This window comes from Ctenopharyngodon idella, chromosome 11 (genome assembly GCF_019924925.1).
Source record: "Ctenopharyngodon idella isolate HZGC_01 chromosome 11, HZGC01, whole genome shotgun sequence".
NCBI lineage: Eukaryota > Metazoa > Chordata > Actinopteri > Cypriniformes > Xenocyprididae > Ctenopharyngodon > Ctenopharyngodon idella.
In genome coordinates, this window is record NC_067230.1 from 2,385,230 (window position 1) to 2,407,937 (window position 22,708).

The window sequence follows — 22,708 nt, forward strand, 5'->3', positions numbered from 1 at the left end:
TGAAGGCCACTATCAGAGCAACCTGGGCTCTTATAACACCTGAGCAGTGCCACAGACTGATCGACTCCATGCCACGCCGCATTGCTGCAGTAATTCAGGCAAAAGGAGCCCCAACTAAGTATAGAGTGCTGTACATGCTCATACTTTTCATGTTCATACTTTTCAGTTGGCCAAGATTTCTAAAAATCCTTTCTTTGTATTGGTCTTAAGTAATATTCTAATTTTCTGAGATACTGAATTTGGGATTTTCCTTAGTTGTCAGTTATAATCATCAAAATTAAAAGAAATAAACATTTGAAATATATCAGTCTATGTGTAATGAATGAATATAATATACAAGTTTCACTTTTTGAATGGAATTAGTGAAATAAATGTATTCTAATTATATATATTCTAATTATATGACCAGCACCTGTAGATACAAAAGGTGTTGTTTTGACACCCTTAAGGGAATTTTGCAGATCTTGCATTATCACGTCTGCAGAAATAAAAACAGATATATTTTGATATAAAGGTACATCAAGTTCAAATGAGCAACTAATTCCGAAAACATCGCTTCTGCAGTACTTGGCAGGCGTCCAATATCTAACCACAAAGTGTCAACATGACCTGTTACATTGGAACACTTTGAAGAACAATTGAATATAGCAAGCATACATACTCTTAAAGATAAAAGAAGAATAACCATAAAGGAGTACAATAAAGAGTAAATACTTGAAAATATGATTAGGATTAATATATGGAGTATGAGTGCATGAATATATGAAATCAAAGATAATGTTGAGAAATCATAAGCCATAAATGATAAAATGATTAACATGAAATATGAATAAAATGCATGAATATGAATATTGACCATTTTGGATCCACCACCATGCAAGCCTTAGCACGCAGTCAGCGGAGGCTCGTGTGCGGAACCAGGTGAAAGTATAAACAAGGCTTTACGCAGTGGGTGTTGTGGAGAAAAGTTCTCTTTCATGCAAATGAAGCTCAGGAGGCAGAGTTCCAGAAGTCAAAATAAGACTTTTTTGGACAACACAACAAAGCCAGGATGCCTGCAGGACTGTTCTTATACTTTTTTTCTTATCTGCTGTTTGGCATTGACCATGCAAATTTATTTTTTGTACGATTCACCCCACCTGTTTTCCACAATTAAATCTTACTCCTTTCATCTTTCTCTTTAAATGTGGAATCCCGACAGTTGATAATTAACCCTTTCCCAGAGGCAAGAGAGAGAGAGAGAGAGAGAGAGAGAGAGAGAGAGAGAGAGAGAGAGAGAGCACTTAATTCAAGAAGAAACTGCTCCATTAACTTTATTTCTGCATCTGATTCTGGCAAAACACAATCATATGTACAGCGGCTCTAAGAGAAAATAGAGTCATTGAAATTAACATTTGATTTGGACGTGCCTTGATGCCTTCCTACCTTGGAATGCATCCTCCAAAGGTCTTTTTTTTTTTTTTTCGGACACACCTGCCTCCCTTATTTAACACACCCGATTCAGATCATCAGCTCATTAGGAGAGAGATCCGTAAACTGAACTGAACTGAACTGAACTGAGTGGTTGTGTCCGAAAGCTTAAAAAGCTTGATAGAGCAGCAAGGCAACAAGTCAGCTGCCTAAGCTTTCAGACACAGTGTGCCAGATAGGAGAGACATACAAAATCTTTACTATATTAAAATGTAGGTTATTTCAATTTATGAATTTGAAACTAGCATAAAAGAAAAACAGGTCAGTTCACACATAAATATATAAACATATAAACAAGCAGAGAGGTCAAAATACACTGAAATCTTTATTGCCGTGTAACACAATATCAGTGCCTGATAAAGTTACTTTAGATACAGTGTACTCAGGGGCTTCAATTTATTGTGAGACTAAACAGTGTCTAAACATTGTTCTAATGTAAAAATACAACCATTACTCAACCTTTAACCTTTTATTCTTGTTTAAATGAATAATTCTTTACATAATTCTTAATTTTTTTTGATATTATCCTTTCTTTTTTTAAACAACTCTATACATATTCTACAAAATTGTGACCAGGCATTGTGTTTTGTACAGAGTGGTATTTCAAGTATACATTTTTATATATATATTACTTTTTAAATAACCATTATGTCTGAGACTCTAGATCAGTAAATACTACACTTCATCATGTCCCTCTGAAAATCTCCAATTCATAGAAGGCTTTCCATACACAGATACATTACCATGTTTCTTTTCATTTGGTTGACAGACTCTAGTTGACACAATGAAAGACGTTGATGGAGAAGACGGGTTGTTGAGGGCAAAATAAAAGCTGTATTAAATGAACAATGCACCCAATAGATCTTGTATCCAGTGATATAAATTCCCAAGACAACTCTATACTATATTTAACCGATTGTGCACTAACTATTTATGGCTCTAAAGCATTTAATTCAAGCTGAAACTGCACCATTGACTTTATTTCTGCATCCCTGATTCTGGCAAAACACAATCATATGCATTACAAACTTTACAATCAGATGAAAATGTGTCTGTGACATTAAAGTTGCATTACATACAGTACATACATGTGTGTGCATGGTGAACCATCACATAAGGTGTTCTTGCATTAAAGCACAATGAAAATAAAGCACAAGATCACTTCTATTCGCTCAACAAGTATAATGTTCCCTAAATTGACTACCAACAGTCCTCATAAATATAGCTTCTCATTTTTACAGTGTAGACTGCAGGTACAGTACATAACCTCACATAATGTATCCTGCATTCCCTAGAAAAAGGGGTCTGAATGCCCTGAAAAGTGCTATTATGAACAAATGTATTTCTCAGAAAGCAGAACGCACTACTGACATTGATGCTTGGTTGTCAGCAAGCAAAAATTGAGGCCACATAGTGCATTTTTCTGTAGTGCTGTATAGTTTCATAACAATAAAACAGTGATTTCAAGACTGATGGTGACAGACAAAGTCTCAACCGAAGAAGACGTTAAAAAGTCAACAAATGTTCTCTTCTGAAGAATGTTTAAAAAACCCTACGACAACAATGATACAAAAAAGATGGGTTTGACTTCATCATGAAATCTATTGAGGTGCAGTCCATACTTAAAATTCCCAGTGACACATACGTTAAATAGGAAGTCATCACAGAAACGCAAACTTGATATGTCATTCAACTGATATGGCTTCCAGAACGCCCCATCACAAATGGGGAAAGTTTAGCTGCATGCCAAAATGAGCGTGATGCACGAAATGGCACCTTTAATGGTGAACAGCTCTGTGCGTTTCATGGGGGACTGTTATTCGGGTCTGGTTTTTCTTTTCGACCAAAATCGATCACGCCTCTTGCAACCACTTTGTACAGGCCCAGGCTTCTGAGCTTTTCTACAAGATTGACGCTGAAAATGTTTCTTTGCCGTTCCTTTTCTCTTTTTCCTTGTTCCCTTCCATCAAAGCCCCATTGTCTTTCCTCTGAGGATGCGGTGAGGGTGCGAATGAGAGGAGAGCTGGGATGGGTTGCGGCTGAGATTCCACGCTCTGATACAAGTTGTAGCAGACCGAGGGAGGAGGTCGGGTGGAGGTGTGATGTGGACCCAGAGATGCACTGGAGGCCTGATGACATCCTCACATGCTCACAGCTCCCACAAGCGGACGCACTGCGGGGCCGAAGGCTGGGGAGAGAACAAAGAAGAACAATGTCAGATGCTCAAAGGGAAGCTTTAGATACACCAAACCACAGCAGAAACAAAGAGGGAAGAACACAAGTGTTAGTGAAAGCCTTTCCGGGTAGATATGTGATCATGCTTATGAATAAATGGATGTGAAGATGAGACTTGCACAAGTTGGTTAACAGTTTCAACAGCATTTAAAGGACTTGAATGTAACATGCACAGTCTAGTATTACAGTAGTAAGTCATTCTCAAAATATGACATTTCAGTCATGATAAAGATTTAAAATATTCAAGAAACCCCATATAAAAAGGGGGTTTTCATTCTATAACCTATAACAATGATAATATAAAATGGTTATTTGCCAGGTGCCTGAGAAATCCCTTGTCCTCTTCGGTATGATGTTTCATTAAATTTCATTAAATGAAATTTACAGCTAGCTAGCTACCTATTTAATTAAATAAAGATTTTTTTTTTTTCTCCAGGTGAAGCATTAGTGACAGTTTACAGAAAGCAAAACAAAGTAATTAATGATACAAACAATTAAAAAAAAAAAAAAAATTGTCCATTTTTACGTCAATGTTAAAAACTAGTATTTTGAAGGTACAAACCTGTTTGAATAAGTACTTTCGAAGTCAAAGTTCAGAGAAAGAACATTGTTCTATGGAACCCCTAAAGGGACATGGTGAAGGAAAAAAATAGGAGATTGGAAGAAAAATTACTTGTCAATGCTTTTGTGTTCCCCTGAGATGTTTGCCTTTCTTTAACTTTAGCAAGTTAATGCAAAAATGTTGAAATATTTTTTTTTTTTCCTCAGCATGTCCCTTTAGGTAAAAGGACTCTTATTATATTAAAAAAAAAAAAAAAAAAAAAAATGATTTAAGGGAATAATTAATTCAAATTTGTATAATTACCTTCATTTGTTAACAGTTTTCAGAATTTATTAACATTTGTTAATGTTAATAAAAATGTTCACCATGCATTAACAAATGTTAACAGATACAACATTTGGGGCCAGATTTACTAAGAGTTTGCGCCAGCGCAAACCCTCTTTTGCCGTTAAAAAACTACTGTTGGGTTTACTAAGACACACAGTGCAAAATTAGTGCTGAAAAGGCATAGACTGAGTTGTTTTTGCAGATGACCTTATTGCAAATGCATTTGTAGGAGTTTCCCTTTCAGATGGAAAATTTATGGGAGGAGAGTATTTAAATGAATCACGCAACGCGATTTACTAATGTTTGCGCTAGTCAATTTACTGGTATTTGCGCCATTATTTAACGGCCCAAAAAAGCATGTCTTAACCCATTTTGCGACATGGCTGCAATTGTTGCTGCTAGGAGGAGACAGCGCAGAGAGCGCGTGGTACAAGGGAGAAAATATTTTCCACTCATATTAAATTTCTTTGGAAAGCCAGAGGAAGACGTTATCCGTATATTACTTGTAACAAGTAGCGCCTGTGTCGACCCGCACCTGATGAGCATCAGCTCTGCTTATTTGCGACCCAATGCTAATTTGCGCTTCTCTTGGTAGATTGCGTTGGTCATTATGTAAATGATTTGACTGCGTCTGTGTTCTTTAATTTGCGCGTCAGCAGTAGATCACACGCAAAACTTGCCGCTCCCATTGGTGCATTTGTGGAATTGCACTCTCATGCTAATTTGCCCTGTTTAGTAATTCTGGTCCTTGATCTTAAAAATGTACTAGTAAATGTTGAGATTAATATTAACTAAGAATACTAAATGCTGTAGAAGTATTGTTCATTGTTTATTCAGGTCAACTAATATAGTTAACTAATGTTAAAGTTAAATTAAATCTTATTGTGAAGTGTTACCATAAAATAAAATAGTCCAGATTAGTAATGTCAAGATGTTAATATCACTTTTATGGGAGAATTTAACTGAATTCATAACTTAAACGTTTTTTGAGAATGACCTTAGTACATTTATTTTCCCCAATCAAACATAATCTTAGCATACAAGTGTTATGTTAAAACAGATGTGCGATGCATGAGACATAACAGCACTCATCATACCTAAACCTATATTTGAACAGGAGAGAAGATGGAATTAATAACAAAACGTCTTGATGCTGTTATGCTACGATGTTTGTTTAGCTCATGACTGAAACCTAAGGTTAGAGAGAAAGAAAGTTAGTGAATGGATTTCGCAATTGCACGGATGATCCTAGTATAGGGATCAAAAAGATCATGCCTGACATGTCTTACTTTATGGGGGATGGTATTATAACTGTACAAAGAGCCGGTTCCAGCGTTTCCTGTTACAGAGGAAAGGAGGGAAAATAAGCAAGAATACTAAAAGAAAGTACTAAATATTGTGAAATCTGACATAGACATTTCTAATATTCCGCCAAGTGCCTAATTTTGTTTTTAAATGTAAGAATTAAACCCATTATCTAGTTTTGTGCAAATGTCCATTAAAAGCAAGAGAATTTTGATGGATGAGTGACAGTCCTATAATAAGCACTGTGTGAATCATGTCTTACCTGGTGGAGAAGGAGGAGAGGAGGACTGAGGGATGGAGGATCTGACAGCTAGTGGTCGGGAGTGTGGGGGAGGTCTGAGGGATGTTAGGTCTGGATGAAGTAACTGCAAGTTTATTCGAGGAAACACAAACACACGCTAAATGACATTTGATATTCAACAATGTTTTGATCTGCCTGCATCGACACCATTGTATGCGAACTGAACTGAGCTGGATGATGACATCGCTGTTTACTCCAGTGCTAATATAGATAAATTAACTAAATTAATAACTATTGATCCTTACAATGGAATGAATCAATACTGAATTTACTTAAGCTGGACAATGACACCATTTTCTTTAAGAGCTGCTGTGCAGCCAAAAATTATATACCAGTTATCACTGTAAAGCTGTTTTGACACAATCTGCATTGTAAAAAAGCGCTATATAAATAAAGGTGACTTGACTTGACTAAATCTCAGCTATGCATGACAGTTACCTACAGCACTACAGTAAAGACAGGGTGGAATAAAACCATGATAATTGCTATGAAGCATGGGAAAAATGGGAAAAATAGTAATTTAGAAATAAATATATACTGAAATCTAACACCTTATTGGATCTGAAATGTACTTCAAAAATCAAACAAACAAAAGAATTAAAAAGAAAATGTGTTGCTGAAGGTGACTGGGTTCTTACCCACAGTGCCGTGCAGGAGGTTGGGGAATTTGGACAGATCAGGCTCATCCTCCTCAAGGTCGTTGAGGCTGTAGACATGCTGAAAATCCACGTCCAGCTCTCTAAAGTCTTTGGTGAGGACACCTGGCCGTGGATGCAGGATGCCCCCAAGATTGGGCTTGGCCAGCTGCTGCCATTGGTGCAGAGTCACTGAGCCTGTGGACAGTGGCAAGATGAAGTAAATGGGTCAATGAAATGTTCAGTTTTGTCCAGAAAATATATCATTTTGATAGGGTGGTACAGCTGTTCTGGTATCATAATGCTCCTTATAAAAATGAAATCCTTGAAAAGGAAAACCTTATTAAATAGTAAACATCTTGTATTATTATTTTTTATTATTTCTTATTTTCAGGGTTCAAAAGCTGTCACGATATCAGATTTTTCAGTATCATCGTGGCCAAAATAATTCACAATAACGATATATTGTGATATCTATAGAAATCTTGAAAAAAAAAAATGTTTTAACACTTTCATTTTATTGTTTATGGTTATTGCAATATATTGCGACACCCCTAACATGATAACAATATTTAATTTTTAAATATGAAACCGGTATATCGCGAAACACCTAGTTCCTACACATTTTCTATTTCAAAATTCCATACTTTTCCAGACTCAAATTTCCAAACCTCTCTGTAGATTTTTCAGATCATGTTTAAAATGGTTCTTACAGCATTATTTTCAGCATTATATATAGTATATAATACAGTCATCTCTTCTTTTCATTGGTTTTCTCAAAGTGATAAAATATGCTTAAATGACACAAAACCTTAAACGCTTTAAAACCTGCATTTATACAGCTCTGACACATTGGTTTGATACTGTAAATGTGGTTTGCTCTTTTATCTGTTGCTGTTTTGAGTGCACACACACATTTGTTTAAAAGAGACTCGTTTATAGTAAAGACAAACAGTTTGACATAATGAAAATGTGCTCCTTGAATTCATTCAGTTGTGTTCGACAATCACTAAACTATCACTAACTATCACTAAACACTTTGCTTGTATGATACATTTACTTTTAGAAATTCTTAATTTTATATTTAAGAAAAACTGAATAGGGGCAATAGCCTGGAAACACAAATATTTTTCCATACTCTATTTTCTTTTTTCGTTTCCATACTTATCCAGACCTGGAAATTACTCAAATCAAATCCCATACTTTTCTGAACTGTGTAGGAACTCTGTATTTTAATAAAGATGCTTATTAGTTTCACTGCTTATTAAAGGATTAGTTCACTTTCAAATGAAAATTACCCCAAGCTTTACTCATAATTTTACTTTTATGTTTTTATTTATTATTAGTTTATTTTTGATCTAAATGTTTCTCTTTCATGACTATTTAAGCTCCATGTGTGCGTATCTACTGACCCTCCAGTGGCTTTACTATCTGCAGCCGTTCAGGCAGGTACGAGCGGGAGGAGCCTGTGCCTGAGGAATGCGTGGAGGTGCCAGAGTAGTTAGTTCCTGTGGATGCAACACTGCCATTGGGAGTCAGGAAGCCACTGGAGCCGCCGCCACTGCCGCTGCTTCCACTCTGCAGGGCGCGCAGTTTCCTTTCTCGCTCCACCTCAAAAAACGGACGCTCTGATGTGTGGCTCTCCTGACGCTCTGAGAGAGACCGGAGCGCTTCCTCTAAATCCTGCCCACCTGGCGTACCTGGCTGGCCCAGACGCTTTGACTCCAGCAACCTATGTAGGAAATATGTTATAATTCATTGCTCATTTATTTATTCTTAAAAGAAATTTTTGTGAAAAATTTAAGAGAATTTTAGCAGACACTGACCCATGATCCTGTGTGTGCGTCGGAGGCGAGTGCTTATCCTCCAGGTTAACGCTAACATTGTCTGATTCATAATAACTGGTCCGTGGTGTACTAATTCGACTAGAGCGCAATGATGAGGGGCTAGAACCTGGAACCTGGGGAGAGGGATTCTGAGAACGTAGCCGAGCCACCTGATTGGCCACTTTCACTGTCTCAAACACCCGCAATGGATGATTCCTGCACAGCAAATTCAAGGGAATCACATCATGTTGCAATCCATGATTATTTTTATACATTATATACATTAAAGTGTAATGTTGACATGCACTTTCTGTAAAGCAGAAACGATAGGTATTGTGAAAAGCGCTATACAAATAAATGTGAATTCAATTCAATTAAAAACCTTATTGAATGAAATTTTAGTAAAAAACAACTGCATATTCTTCTGAAAATCTTACACACTTAATATTTTATTAATTTTAATAAAGCTGCTACATGTACTCAGGTGACTAACTTGTACTCAGTGGGCGCTGGGCTGTCTAGGCCTTTCCGGAAGGTTCCTTCAATCTCAGCAGCAAGTGAATCCATTGGGAAGACCGCTGCCAGGGTGCTATAACGCTGCACAGTGCTGTTGGGCATACTCTTGTTGCGCAGGTTTTTAATGTCCTCTCTAGCTTCATGGAGCATGTCCTCACATTCGGAGTACCTCTCCTGCAGTTCCTTCAGCTGCCACCAGAGGGAGACAGAACATAATAAATTGATACTTGAGGTGCAAAAGCTACTTATTGAAACAAATAACAGCAGAATGATGTGTGAATATTGTGATATTGATATTATGAGGACTGTACCTCTGTTTTCAGCTGCGCCTGGGATTCCCGGGAGGCATTCAGATGTTGCGTTAACTCCTCATTCTCAGCAGTGAGCTGAATTTGAAAGCAAATTTGATGTATTAATTTACATAAACGTATTCTCTAAATAGTATAAAGGATGAAATAGAGTGTGTATGTGTGTGTTTGTGTCTAACCCCTTTGCAGCGCTGCTCTAGGTCGACAATCTGTCCCAGGAGGGCACTAATCTCCTCTTGTTGTCTTAGCGAATCTTCCACCTTCCGGGCCAACTCCTCTGACAGAGATACAGCCCGCTTATTCGCCATCGCTGGTGGGAGAGAGAAGAAGAGGAAACTTTAGTCTGTTACCTTATTTGAGATACCGAATGATGAGCTGGCCATTGTGGGTAATTTACTCACAGAGTTCGTCCACACACACCATCATAAGCCGTTGCTCTTGTTCCTCATAATTGTTGGTCTCAAATGTTAACTCATTAGCCTAAAAAAGAGTGATGGGTGTGAAATTTTTTTTTACCTAATTGTAGCACAATTTTTTTTGTACATTTATATACGTGTTCAAATATACCTCTGTGCGCAATTTGAAGTTCTCCTCTTCCAAACCCTTGAGTTTCTGTTGCAGAAAGTCATAATTGATGTAGTTGCTGAGAGATGAGGTCGAATCATTCCGTATAAGCCTGAAGGAGGAGGAAACATTTATCAGTAAGACAGAATGAAGTCATTGATCACTTTTTGTGTGTGTGTGTGTGTGTGTGTGTGTGTGTGTGTGTGACTCACAGTGTTTCTGAGGCATGCTCTATATCTTCAGTGCTGGCATAAAAGTGCAGGAGATCATCTCTCATGGAAAGCTCATGACGCAGCTGGGAAATCTGTAAGAACAGACCCAGAATCAGTGTTAAATTCCATATAACACAAACAGAACATTAACATCTATTGTATCATTAAGAATTACACTGTTTTTAAACTCTACTTTTAAACTTTTTTAGATAGATGTATACAGATATAGATATATACTGTTGGCACACATATGTATGGAAAGAGATGCATAAAAATTCTTCAAAAAAAATTGCACTTTTGTTCCACATATACCATCAGCTTACGTATTTGGGAGGACGTGGGTAAATAATGAGGGATTTAAATTTTTTGTGTGCAATTCTCTTTTTAAAACAAGTGAAATTATTTTTCTTTTAACAATTATGACCTCTTCCTGGGCAATTTCCAGCTGTTCGTCCAGTAGTTTGTTGCGTTCAGTCAGGGCTTTATTCTGCTTGAGCAGCGATTGGCCAATCCGGGCTGCCAATTCCAGATCCCGCTCTTTCTGCGGAGGAAGACAAGCATGTGTGGGACTTTTATTATGTCATCACTGAAGTACTACATAGCGGCATAATTAATGCCAACCAGTATGTCTGTGACTGTAATGCAAATCATGTTGTGTCTCTCACCTCCTCAAGCAGATGTGTAACTGCCTCAATGTCATGATACGTCTTTGTGATTTGACCAACTCTCTCTGAGCACAGCACTGCAGAGGAAAAAAAGATATTGAGAGAATGAGAATGTGAGAAAGAGACATAGGGTTGGCTGATGGGCTCATGATAAGGAATCAGAAACAATGTAACAAAAATGATAGATTTCAGAATTATGTCACTACAGTATATGCGTAAAAAGACCTCTGATGTTCAAATGGATCAAACACTGCTTATAAAAGTGTGATCTGTGTGGATCTGTAGAGTCAATGTGACCCAACCTCGACGAGACAGGTAACAGAGACGTCTATGCAGTCAAGAACAAGAGCCTCTTAGCCTGATCCTCATTAAGGGTTAAGTCTCTCATTTTCATCCCTACTCATAAATACTGATCAGGCCTGCGTTTACAAACATCTTCTAGACCAGAGGTCCCCAAATAGGCATACTTTTCCAGGGCGTACATTTTCTTTTACAAAATACTAAAGGGTTAGTTCACCCAAAAATGAAAATTCTGTCATTAATTACGCTTCATATCATTTTAAACCAGTAAGACCTTCGTTCATCTTCGGAGCACAAATTAAGGTATTTTTGATGAAATTCGAGAGCTTTCTGAACCCCCCAATGAAAGCAACACAATTACCAATTTCAAGGCCCAGAAAGGTAGTAAAGACATCGTTAAAATAGTCCATGTGACTACAGCGTTTCAATCTTAATGTGACAAGAATACTTTCTGTGTGCAAAAAAAAATAAAATAAAAAATAATGACTTTATTCAACAATTTCTTCTCTTCTGTGTCAGCTTCTGACGCTGTTCATGTGAGCACCATGACACATGCGTGTGATGCTGACGCAGGAGCCGGACAATACTGAACCAGCGTTATGAACCCGGAAACGTTGCACTGTGTTTACTATGTGATCAGCGTAGGAGACTGACATAAAAGAGAAGAAATTGTTGAATAAAGTTGTTTTTTTGTAGTTTTTTTTCGCACAAAAAGTATTCTCGTCGCTTCATAATATTAAGGTTGAACCACTGTAGTCACATGGACTATTTTAACAATGTCTTTACTACCTTTCTGGGCCTTTAAAGTGGTAATTATATTGCAGTCTATGGGGGTCAGAAGCGCTCAGATTTCAACAAAAAATATCTTAATTTGTGTTCTGAAGATGAACGAAGGTCTTACGGGTTAGGAACAAGTAAGGGTGAGTAATTAATGTCAATTTTCATTTTTGGGTGAACTAACACTATAAAATATAATATAATTAATCAAATATGAATAGATATATACATATAAATGAAATATAAATTACAATATAAATATTAAAATACCTTACAGATTTAGAATATTATAGAATATTTTTATTGTAAAACACATTACTTTATGAAATATTAAAATATAATATGAATTATAAATACATAAACATAAAACATTTGCGAATAAAGCATCGTTTTCCATCCTATGTGTTCAAGAAAACAAAACTGTCACTTTCTGTGAAACTGGCGCAAAATATCAGTAAAAAAATGGAGGTTTCTGTAATCAGGGAAGCCACTGTGGCTCTTTTTTTCTACATCATAGCTTGCGTCTCAGAGTGCACAGACGAAACGCAATATTGGTCTCACATGATTTCCTTCCTAAAAAACTAGGCATCTGATCTGTTCAAAGCACTACCACAAGTCCAATATATTACGCTGCTTTCGTTCAAGACAGGTTTTTTCACTTAGTTGGTTCTTGTCTTTCCCTGAGGCATAGTCAAATTTCAACTGGAATGAGGCGTGTTTGACTTTGCTAAAATAAGAGCTTGGCAGTGGTTCCCAGCTCTGCAAATGATGACTTGGCTTAGCAGAGTCCACATTAATAAAGCTTTAACATTCTACACTAGGGACAGTGAAATGCACTGCAGAAAATGGGGTGATAGCAAGTCAAATAATAAAAATCTGCTCTATGGACTTCTCTGAGGGTCCTTGGACCTCATAGAGCAGTTGTTTCAACTGCTGAGTCGCAGCTGATAGCATTGCAGACAACAGGGAAAATAAAGCTAAATGCGGATAATTAAATGCAACTGACCATATCATTGTACACACAGTTTGGATAGCAAATCAAATAGACCTATTAACCTTTCTTGCTGTTGTCTATCTGTCCAGTGAAAGTCTACAGTGTTTCAAAAACAATGAACAATGTTACAAAAGGGAAATATATAATATAAATGAAAAAACAACCCTGACTTAATTTAATACGTGCTAACTTGGAATGACATTTGTGCAATTTGTGCAAACCATAATGTGTTTTGAATGTCAAGAGCATGAAACCACTGGAATTCAAGGCATTTAGTAATTGAAACTAACAATTTTTGTTTACTTTGTCATGCGATGATCAATTTTCGTACTGTTTTGTTGAACACTTGATGTCTGACGTAAAATCTGAAGCAAAAGCAGTTTAGTGGTAGAGGCTACATAATGATTAGTGTCAGCATGTGTCCTTTCATTCAGTCCTCCACATGCTCTGGCCAGTGACGGAGCCGCTGCTAAATCTGCTCACCTGGCCTGAAAGGAGTTCAATTCTGCTGTGATTTACGTCACTGACAGAATTAAGGACATTAAGGACAGTAAGACAGTAGTCTGTACTACGTGAAACTGGACTGAGCTTCTGTGGGCAGGATAAAGTGACTGGACAGATTAAAGTGATTTAGCCCTTGTGAAATGAGCCCTACATCCTTCATAGTATAAAGCAGGAAATTGTGATTAAATGTTTTGCTATGATTAAAACACAGATTTAGATACAGAAATCAGTGTTCATTTTTCAAGGAATAAATGACCTTGACATTAAAATGAAAGAAAATATATAAAAAAAATATTCAGAGACCTAAAAAATGAAGCACATGGGTCATTGACAAATAAGTTTTTTAAAAGTGTAAAAAAAAAAAAAAAAAAAACAATGAGATAATGTGGTTTTTATAATCAATTAACACTGCTTTTGTCATTTTTTACAAGATTGACCAAATTTGTCACCAAAAAAGTCATTCGGTTTAACCAAAATTTCAGTTTTGCCGAATGACACTTTTGGTTATACTGAATGACGATATTTTCAAACAATGCTAACAGGCTGATATCTAGCTAGCTAGCAAAAGGAAAAACAAACATTTTATATTTTTAAAATATTACAAAATTTTCCATGTTTTATAGCGGTTGTTCCGAATGACCTGATGTTTTGGGACATGCGTATGAACAAGTGAAAACATGAATATTCAAATATTTAGAGAGAGTTAGTTAATTTGCTTTACGAGCATGTGGTCCTTTGCAGGTGTCTGAGTGACGTCACATCCTGTCACATGATATTGACCGCATGCCTTGATCCAGAATGTTCCCTTTATATTGGTTACTCCGAATGACATCAATGAAATTAATTTTTCCGGACATTCTTTCTCATAATAAAGCAACGACTTCTACACATAATTTTAATACCATTTTGTACTATGTTAATATATAATGTTATTAAATCATGCCAGAATAAAATATATATATTTTTTTTTACATTTTAAGATATTTTAATAACAAATAAAATGGCTGTATTGGCTTTTGGACGGTTAAACCGAATGACCTTTTAACATTTCAAAATCTTTAAAATACCTTTATATGTAGCAAAATATAATTGAAACCTTTTAGATTCAATAAAAGAGATCTAGTTGTACTACCTTACATACTTTGGATGTCATATCTTTGTTTTTTATTATTATTAAGGCCTTTGGACAAAAAAATGACCCGTCACATCATTGACCCACATATATTTTAAAGTGTAAGCTGCATGATGTAAATAAAAATATTGGTTAATCCAGCACACATTAAAAAAAAAAAAAAAAAAAAAAAAAAAAAAATCACAATTTATCTGCAATTTATCTAACTACTCTGCATATTTTAGAGATGCATATCAACAAGGTCAAAAATCCAGAACCTTGTATTTCCATCATTATGAAAAACAGGACAATATCACACAAGGACAAAGACACAGTAACCACATCTTTGAGGTGAAACAACACTGACAACTTATGCAGACGATAATGAGGATTTATTGACATGCTGTGCATGTTGTTCAATACCCTCTTCAGCAAATAAAGACCTTGACAATTCACATGGTGAGTCACTTTCTCTCCTCCTGCCTCACAGCATGTGATTCTTTTAGCTTTCCTGTATGAATAACTGCTCTCTCACACTAATTGTCTCCTTATCTTTCTGTTACCTTGTACCAGCTCCCTGCACAGTCCCTCAGTGTCGGGTTCCTCTTCGTCCTCTGGTTCTTCATCATCTTCATCATGGCTTGTGCCGCTGTCTCTCTCGCTCTCATCCATTCCCGAACTGCTCCACACCTCCATTTCTGCACTCATGCTCTGCTATGATCTCTGTCTGCTCTGCAATGCGGTCTGTCTCGAGTCACTCTCTGTCTCTCTTTCTCTCCACAGTCTGTGGCAGGCTGATTTATAACACATTAAGCGATCCGTCTGTGTTTACTGCCAGTCAACACGTCTGTCCCCTAGGCTTTCTGCTCACTAATGCACCTGTAAGCATGCGGATGTTGTTACTGAATCTGCTGAGAGTGTGTGTCACTGCACGTCGTGCCTGATGGCAGCTCAGACTCACCTGGCTGCACTGAGCCACAGGAGGACATCAACTCTGAGAGGAGGGGAGGACAGCTGAAGGAAACTTAGAGGGGTACATGAAAGACCAGAGGATTTGTGTATTTTTTTGCAGTCATTTGGAGTCTTGGAGTATTGGATCGTGTTTATTTATAAGAGAATTTTGCGGATTTGATTTGAAACAGCTTGTGTTATTGTACAGATGGCACACCCCCCTGTTCAAAGACAATATGGTACCTTCCAGATTAATGTCCTAATACTGCTGCAGCACAACAGACGGACACACCCACACTCACAGGACACATCAGTGCTGTTATTGTTAACTGAAACCAAAACTATTCCAAAACTATATACTATTTTCAGTAATTGAAATAAAGCTGAAATAAAATAAAATATAGGCCTAAATATTAGATTAAAAAAAAACCTTAAACAAAAATTAGATATATTGCCTTCACAATAAAGGAGATAAATAGGTTTAAAGTCCCCCTGAAATCAAAATTTTAGGTTTTTAGCTTTTAGAATGAATATGTTAGCCTTAATGTTATGAATAAGCTGGTGTGTTCCAAAACAATGACAAAATGCGCATTTAGGAGATATAACCATTCAAAACTTACAGTCTCTCATTTCTGCTAAAATGGATCACAGATTTTCATGACATTACCGCGGACTTCAGCTTCTCATCATATCTTTTGTCCAATCAAATGCTCCCTAGAATCTGAAGTCCCGCCCCTCCTACACTATAAACAGACGCTGAAGCTGTGGCTGAAATTGGTTATTTGTTCATACATTTACTAGTTTCTATATGGTGAATGACACATAGTTCACTATATAGAGGATAGGGATTGATTCAGACAGTGTAAATGTGCTTTCCATTGACGCGAAAGAAGTCTTTTTGACTAACGTTTTCACATTAGTCATGTGAACCGCCGCAGCGCGAGCACAGTCTGCTCTGGTCTAGAGACACGAGAGCACATAGTGGATCATATGTGCAAGTCGACTAACTGTTAGAGATTATGTGGAAAAAAATGGGTTTTACGAGCTCAACGGCTCTGGCCGAGCTGTGATCTAGGCGAAACACTATTGGCTATTTTGAAAGAAGGGGAGGAGCTTCCTGATATATCCCGCCCTGTCTTCCTGTTTCATTGGAAATTATGTCAACACTGTGAATAAAGCTGCTTGTTCCAAGGCACTTCAGTGGCCCTTTAAGTTGAAGTTGTTAAAATTACTAAAAGAAAAATAAATAAAAATACATTTAAGCTATGTAGAAAAAAATTGTGTAAAAAAGAAATAAATAAAAATGGCAAAAGCACATAAAAAATGAAAATTGAAAATATAAAAATAAAAGTTTTAAATATAAAAATTTGAAATATAAAAATTTGAAATATTTATAAATACTTTAATAATAGGCTATATAAATAATACTAAAATAATACCAGGAGGAGTGTGTGTAAGCAGCCAAAACTACAGCCATCTGAATCTTAGTGTCAAATGTTTTTAGTCTATGGCTGCGTCTGAAATCACATACTCTCTTGAGTAGGTACTTATAGGTACAAGTAATTACTTTGTGACTGCTAAAAAGTTGCATTCTATATACAAACCCGATTCCAAAAAAGTTGGTACACTGTACAAATTGTGAATAAAAAAGGAATGTAATGATGTGGAAGTTTCAAATTTCAATATTTTATTCAGAATACAACATAGATGACATATCAAATGTTTAAACTGAGAAAATGTATCATTTTAAGGGAAAAATAAGTTGATTTTAAATTTCATGGCATCAACACATCTCAAAAAAGTTGGGACAAGGCCATGTTTACCACTGTGTGGCATCCCCTATTCTTTTTATAACAGTCTGCAAACGTCTGGGGACTGAGGAGACAAGTTGCTCAAGTTTAGGAATAGGAATGTTGTCCCATTCTTGTCTAACACAGGCTTCTAGTTGCTCAACTGTCTTAGGTCTTCTTTGTCGCATCTTCCTCTTTATGATGCGCCAAATGTTTTCTATGGGTGAAAGATCTGGACTGCAGGCTGGCCATTTCAGTACCCGAATCCTTCTTCTACGCAGCCATGATGTTGTAATTGATGCAGTATGTGGTCTGGCATTGGAAAATGCAAGGTCTTCCCTGAAAGAGACGACATCTGGATGGGAGCATATGTTGTTCTAGAACTTGGATATACCTTTCAGCATTGATGGTGCCTTTCCAGATGTGTAAGCTGCCCATGCCACACGCACTCATGCAACCCCATACCATCAGAGATGCAGGCTTCTGAACTGAGCGCTGATAACAACATGGGTTGTCCTTGTCCTCTTTAGTCCGGATGACATGGCATCCCAGTTTTCCAAAAAGAACTTCAAATTTTGATTCGTCTGACCACAGAACAGATTTCCACTTTGCCACAGTCCATTTTAAATGAGCCTTGGCCCAGAGAAAACGCCTGTGCTTCTGGATCATGTTTAGATATGGCTTCTTTTTTGACCTATAGAGTTTTAGTCGGCAACGGCGAATGGCACGGTGGATTGTGTTCACCGACAATGTTTTCTGGAAGTATTCCTGAGCCCATGTTGTGATTTCCATTATTGTAGCATTCCTGTATGTGATGCAGTGCTGTCTAAGGGCCCGAAGATCACGGGCATCCAGTATGGTTTTCCGGCCTTGACCCTTACGCACAGAGATTGTTGCAGATTCTCTGAATCTTTGGATGATATTATGCACTGAAGATGATGATAACTTCAAACTCTTTGCAATTTTTCTCTGAGAAACTCCTTTCTGATATTGCTCCACTATTTTTCGCCATAACATTGGGGGAATTGGTGGTCCTCTGCCCATCTTGACTTCTGAGAGACACTGCCACTCTGAGAGGCTCTTTTTATACCCAATCATGTTGCCAATTGACCTAATAAGTTGCAAATTGGTCCTCCAGCTGTTCCTTACATGTACATTTAACTTTTCCAGCCTCTTATTGATACCTGTCCCAACTTTTTTGGAATGTGTAGCTCTCATGAAATCCAAAATGAGCCAATATTTGGCATGACATTTCAAAATGTCTCACTTTCAACATTTGATATGTTATCTATATTCTATTGTGAATAAAATATAAGTTTAGGAGATTTGTAAATTATTGCATTCCTTTTTTATTCACAATTTGTACAGTGTCCCAACTTTTTTGGAATCGGGTTTGTAGTATGAATATGTGTAGTATGAATGTAATCCGGACGTAGTACATTCGCCATGTTGTCATTATCATGTGACCTACCAGTGTCAGTTAAAGGGTTAGTTCACCCAAAAATGAAAATAATGTCATTAATTACTCACCCTCATGCCGTTCCACACCCGTAAGACCTTCGTTAATCTTCGGAACACAAATTAAGATATTTTTGTTGAAATCCGATGACTCAGTGAGGCCTCCATAGCCAGCAATGACATTTCCCCTCTCAAGATCCATTAATGTACTAAAAACATATTTAAATCAGTTCATGAGTACAGTGGTTCAATATTAATATTATAAAGCGACGAGAATATTTTTGGTGCGCCAAAAAAAAACAAAATAACGACGGATCGTGTGTCAAACCGCCAAACTGCTGAAATCACATGACTTTGGCGCTCTGAACCGCTGATTCGACACGCTGATTCATTATGCTCCAAAGCTTCCTGAAGCAGTGTTTTGAAATCGGCCTTCACTATATAAGTCGTTATTTGTTTTTTTTTGGCGCACCAAAAATATTCTCATCGCTTTATAATATTAATATTGAACCACTGTACTCACATGAACTGATTTAAATATGTTTTTAGTACATTAATGGAAATGTCATTGCTGGCTATGCAGGCCTCACTGAGCCATCAGATTTCAACAAAAATATCTTAATTTGTGTTCCGAAGATGAATGAAGGTCTTACGGGTGTGGAACGGCATGAGGGTGAGTAATAAATTACAGAATTTTCATTTTTGGGTGAACTAACCCTTTAACTCTGTCATGGCCAGTCCCAAGCCCGTCTGAGAAAGGAGGAGGGTTTTGTGTAGGGCCAGCAACCTATACCATGTAAAAGAGGCACAGCTACAGAAATGTCAACCAAAAGATCAAAAGATATCTAAGCCTTGGAAGAGGAGGGATCTCCACCATCTGCGCCTTGTGGTATAAGCAGTAAGCCACAAGGCCGACTACCCTGCTCTTAACCAAGACCATCACTATTGGGACATGGAACGTGAGGACCATGTTCGAGACAGGCAGGACTGCCCAACTTATACCAGAGATGAAAAAATATATTTCCCTGCTCGGCATTACTAGGCAAGCCCTGACCTGGAATCCTCAAGGAAAAAGGAAAAGAGGAAGGCCAAGCAACACCTGGTGCAGTGTACTTGAGGTGGATTGCAAAAAGATGGGTTACACCTGGAGTAAGATCGAGAGGAAAGCCCAAGATAGAGATGCCTGGAGAGCCCTGGTTGACAGCCTACACCCCAAAAAGGGTGGAAAGGCGAAGTAAAAGTACCAGCGTCAGTTGCGTCGCTTCACTGCCATTCACACATCCTCTTCTGTGGCCTCTTGGGATAATAAAGTGTCACTTCACATATGCACACTTCTGAATCCCGCCGGAAGTAGAAGGTCATCCGGGCACTTTTTGCCTATTCTTTTCTGTGAATTCGGACATTCTCCTTTTGTCACATACTGTTTTTCACCTACTATATAGTTGAGAAATATGCAATTTCAGATGCAGCCTATGTTTGAGTAAAAACATTGTTTTGATGACATTTTTCTGAATATAAAATAATAATGTTTTTGTCTAAATTAACCTATTTATTAACAATAAAAGCATCAGAGAGTGAATGATAGAATATATGTAGATTGTGTGTAAAAAACGACCACACAACATTTTGGATTGTTATGTTTTGGACAATGTTAAAACACATTTTAATTTAAATAGAGCTGTGAATCAGTTCAAACTTTTCTTTGAATTAAAGGCACACTATGTGGATTTTCGCCACTAGAGGTCACCTATTCAAAACAAAGGCATAGCTTGATGATGGCGAGTTTGAGCGCAGAATGTCACTGATAGGTGATGCACGGACACAGTCCATGTCCAGGTTAAAAAATTGCTTATTTCTCTGGATTTAAACATTCTTGGAAACATTTGGGATAATGTCAGCACACAAGTCAACAAAACATATAACACTGTTCTATTAGTTTTTTAGATATTTTAAGCCAAAATTGTGCCTTTAATAACATAAGCTGTTGAATTAATTCGATAAATTAATATTTTAGAAGTCAATATATTTTTTGTTTTATTAAACTGGCCAACAGTCCAAAGCAATCCATTAAGCAATGACAGTGGTAATGTGAAAACATGGTATCAAATTAAACACTGTATGTCATTCGCCAGCCTCATCCTTTACTCTTTCTCCTTCAGACATGCTAAAAGAATCTGGGCCAATTGCTTTCTAGCCAAATTCTGAAGCGCTCTATCAAATATTAAACTACACCCATGTCAATTTTTCATTTGTGGTCACGTCATCACATGCAGTGGCATGATGTGCTTAAAATCTGACCTACAAAACACTGCACCTTCCAGTGAGAGCTTAAAAATACAACACATTGTGAGGAAACTTCACCAAGACCACCATTATAGAGAGAAAAACCCATTTCCAAATCATCCTATATCTACCACAAGTTCATTTATAATTAATAAACCTGGTGCAACTAAACACGCAACAGTTTCCACTGGACAAAAACAAACAGATTCTAATTTAAGTAACAGGCCTATAACCTAATCAAGTGTGCTTAGGGTGATGATGGCAGAAATAAGAAATAAGAAATATGAAAAAGAAATAATACTGTCATCTTATCAGATGTTATTGAAACACACTTGATAACACAACGATAAATTTTCAAATTTTACTAGACATTTGTCTGAGGCTAGATGGCTTTCTAGCTCAGAATGATGCACAATTACCTAAGGTTACTCATACATGCCAAGCCAATCATTTACAGTACCACAAATATCCCTAATCTGCCTTCAGTGAAATGGTAACCATAGCAAAATGACAAATACAGTGAAACAAATAACAAAATTTAAATCTCTAATAGAATACAGGCTGTGTACAAATAGAAGTGTATGTGTTTAGATATTTAGGCTAGAAATAACAGCTGTGTTTGGGCTACAGCCCATGTAAAGAGATCAGTGCAGGTATGAGAACAAGTTTCCATGCCAAACGGATTAGAACTAAATTAGCACCATTGTAAGTCCATCAGAGCAGTCACAGAGCAATCTGTTTCCTTTTCCATCATTTTAATACTGTAAAATAAACACTGGCTGATTACACGACTGTTCAAAAGTTTGGCGATTTTTTAAATGAAAGAAGACTCTTTTGCTCACCAAGGCTGCATTTATTTGTTCAAAAATACAGGAAATACATTAATATTGTTAAATATTATTACTATTTAAAATAAGTGTTTTCTATTTGAATATGTTTTAAAATATAATTTATTTGTGTGATGTAAAGCTGAATTTTCAGCATCATTACTCCAGTCTTCAGTATCACATGATGCTTCAGAAATCATTCTAATATGCAGATTTGGTGCTCAAGAAACATTTCTTATTATCAGTATTGAAAACAGTTGTGATGCTTGATTTAATTTTGGAAACTGTGACATTTTTTTCAGGATTCTTGGATGAATAGAAAGTTCAAAAGAAGAGCAATTATTTGAAATAGAAATCTTTTCGATTCAATTCAAGTTCATATGTGTAGCACCTTTCACAATGGGCCTACATATTGTTTCTTTTGTAATGTCTTTACTGTCACTTTTGATCAGCTGAATGTGTCCTTGCTAAATATTCATTTCTATTTAAAGTATTAATTTCATAAATAAAAAAAATGACGCCAAACGGTAGTGCATATCTGAGTCCAGCAGGTATTTGTGGTCAATCACAGTTTTACGATGCCACAAAATGAATTTAATGAATGTACTATATCACAGCCATGAAACAAACTCTAATGTTTTTTTTTGTTTTTTTTTCAACACCTGTCTATGAAACCAAAACTGCAGTGACCTAAGTTTAGCCAATCTGAGCAGCAGACAGATACTGCAGTGCTGGTGTAACATCAGAGCGGTTGAATGTTTGCCAGGCCGTAGAGAGAAGCCACTGA

The 22,708-nt window shown here is 36.9% G+C and overlaps 1 protein-coding gene across 4 annotated transcripts; it reads right to left on the minus strand.

Annotated features, from left to right (window-relative positions):
• Positions 1 to 1,782: 1,782 nt before the first annotated feature.
• On the minus strand, positions 1,783 to 15,574 carry hap1 (huntingtin associated protein 1). Of its 4 annotated transcripts, XR_007932532.1 has the most exons (16): positions 15,176 to 15,574; positions 10,927 to 11,003; positions 10,686 to 10,802; positions 10,262 to 10,353; positions 10,053 to 10,161; positions 9,887 to 9,965; positions 9,665 to 9,795; positions 9,489 to 9,563; positions 9,155 to 9,366; positions 8,662 to 8,877; positions 8,248 to 8,567; positions 6,839 to 7,033; positions 6,162 to 6,264; positions 5,884 to 5,933; positions 4,268 to 4,328; positions 3,462 to 3,658 (listed from the first exon to the last, which is right to left on the minus strand). XR_007932532.1 is itself a non-coding variant. In XM_051911821.1 (15 exons), exons 1-14 carry the CDS (start codon positions 15,318 to 15,320, stop codon positions 5,900 to 5,902), a joined length of 1,905 nt encoding a protein of 634 aa, XP_051767781.1. In that variant the 5' UTR covers positions 15,321 to 15,574; the 3' UTR covers positions 3,427 to 3,658; positions 5,884 to 5,899. The 4 variants fall into 4 exon arrangements, 3 of the variants coding, with proteins under 3 accessions (XP_051767780.1, XP_051767781.1, XP_051767782.1); XM_051911821.1 differs by lacking the exon at positions 4,268 to 4,328 and having other exon boundaries at positions 3,427 to 3,658; XM_051911822.1 differs by lacking the exons at positions 3,462 to 3,658; positions 4,268 to 4,328 and adding an exon at positions 4,335 to 5,786.
• Between the last annotated feature and the right edge of the window lie 7,134 nt (positions 15,575 to 22,708).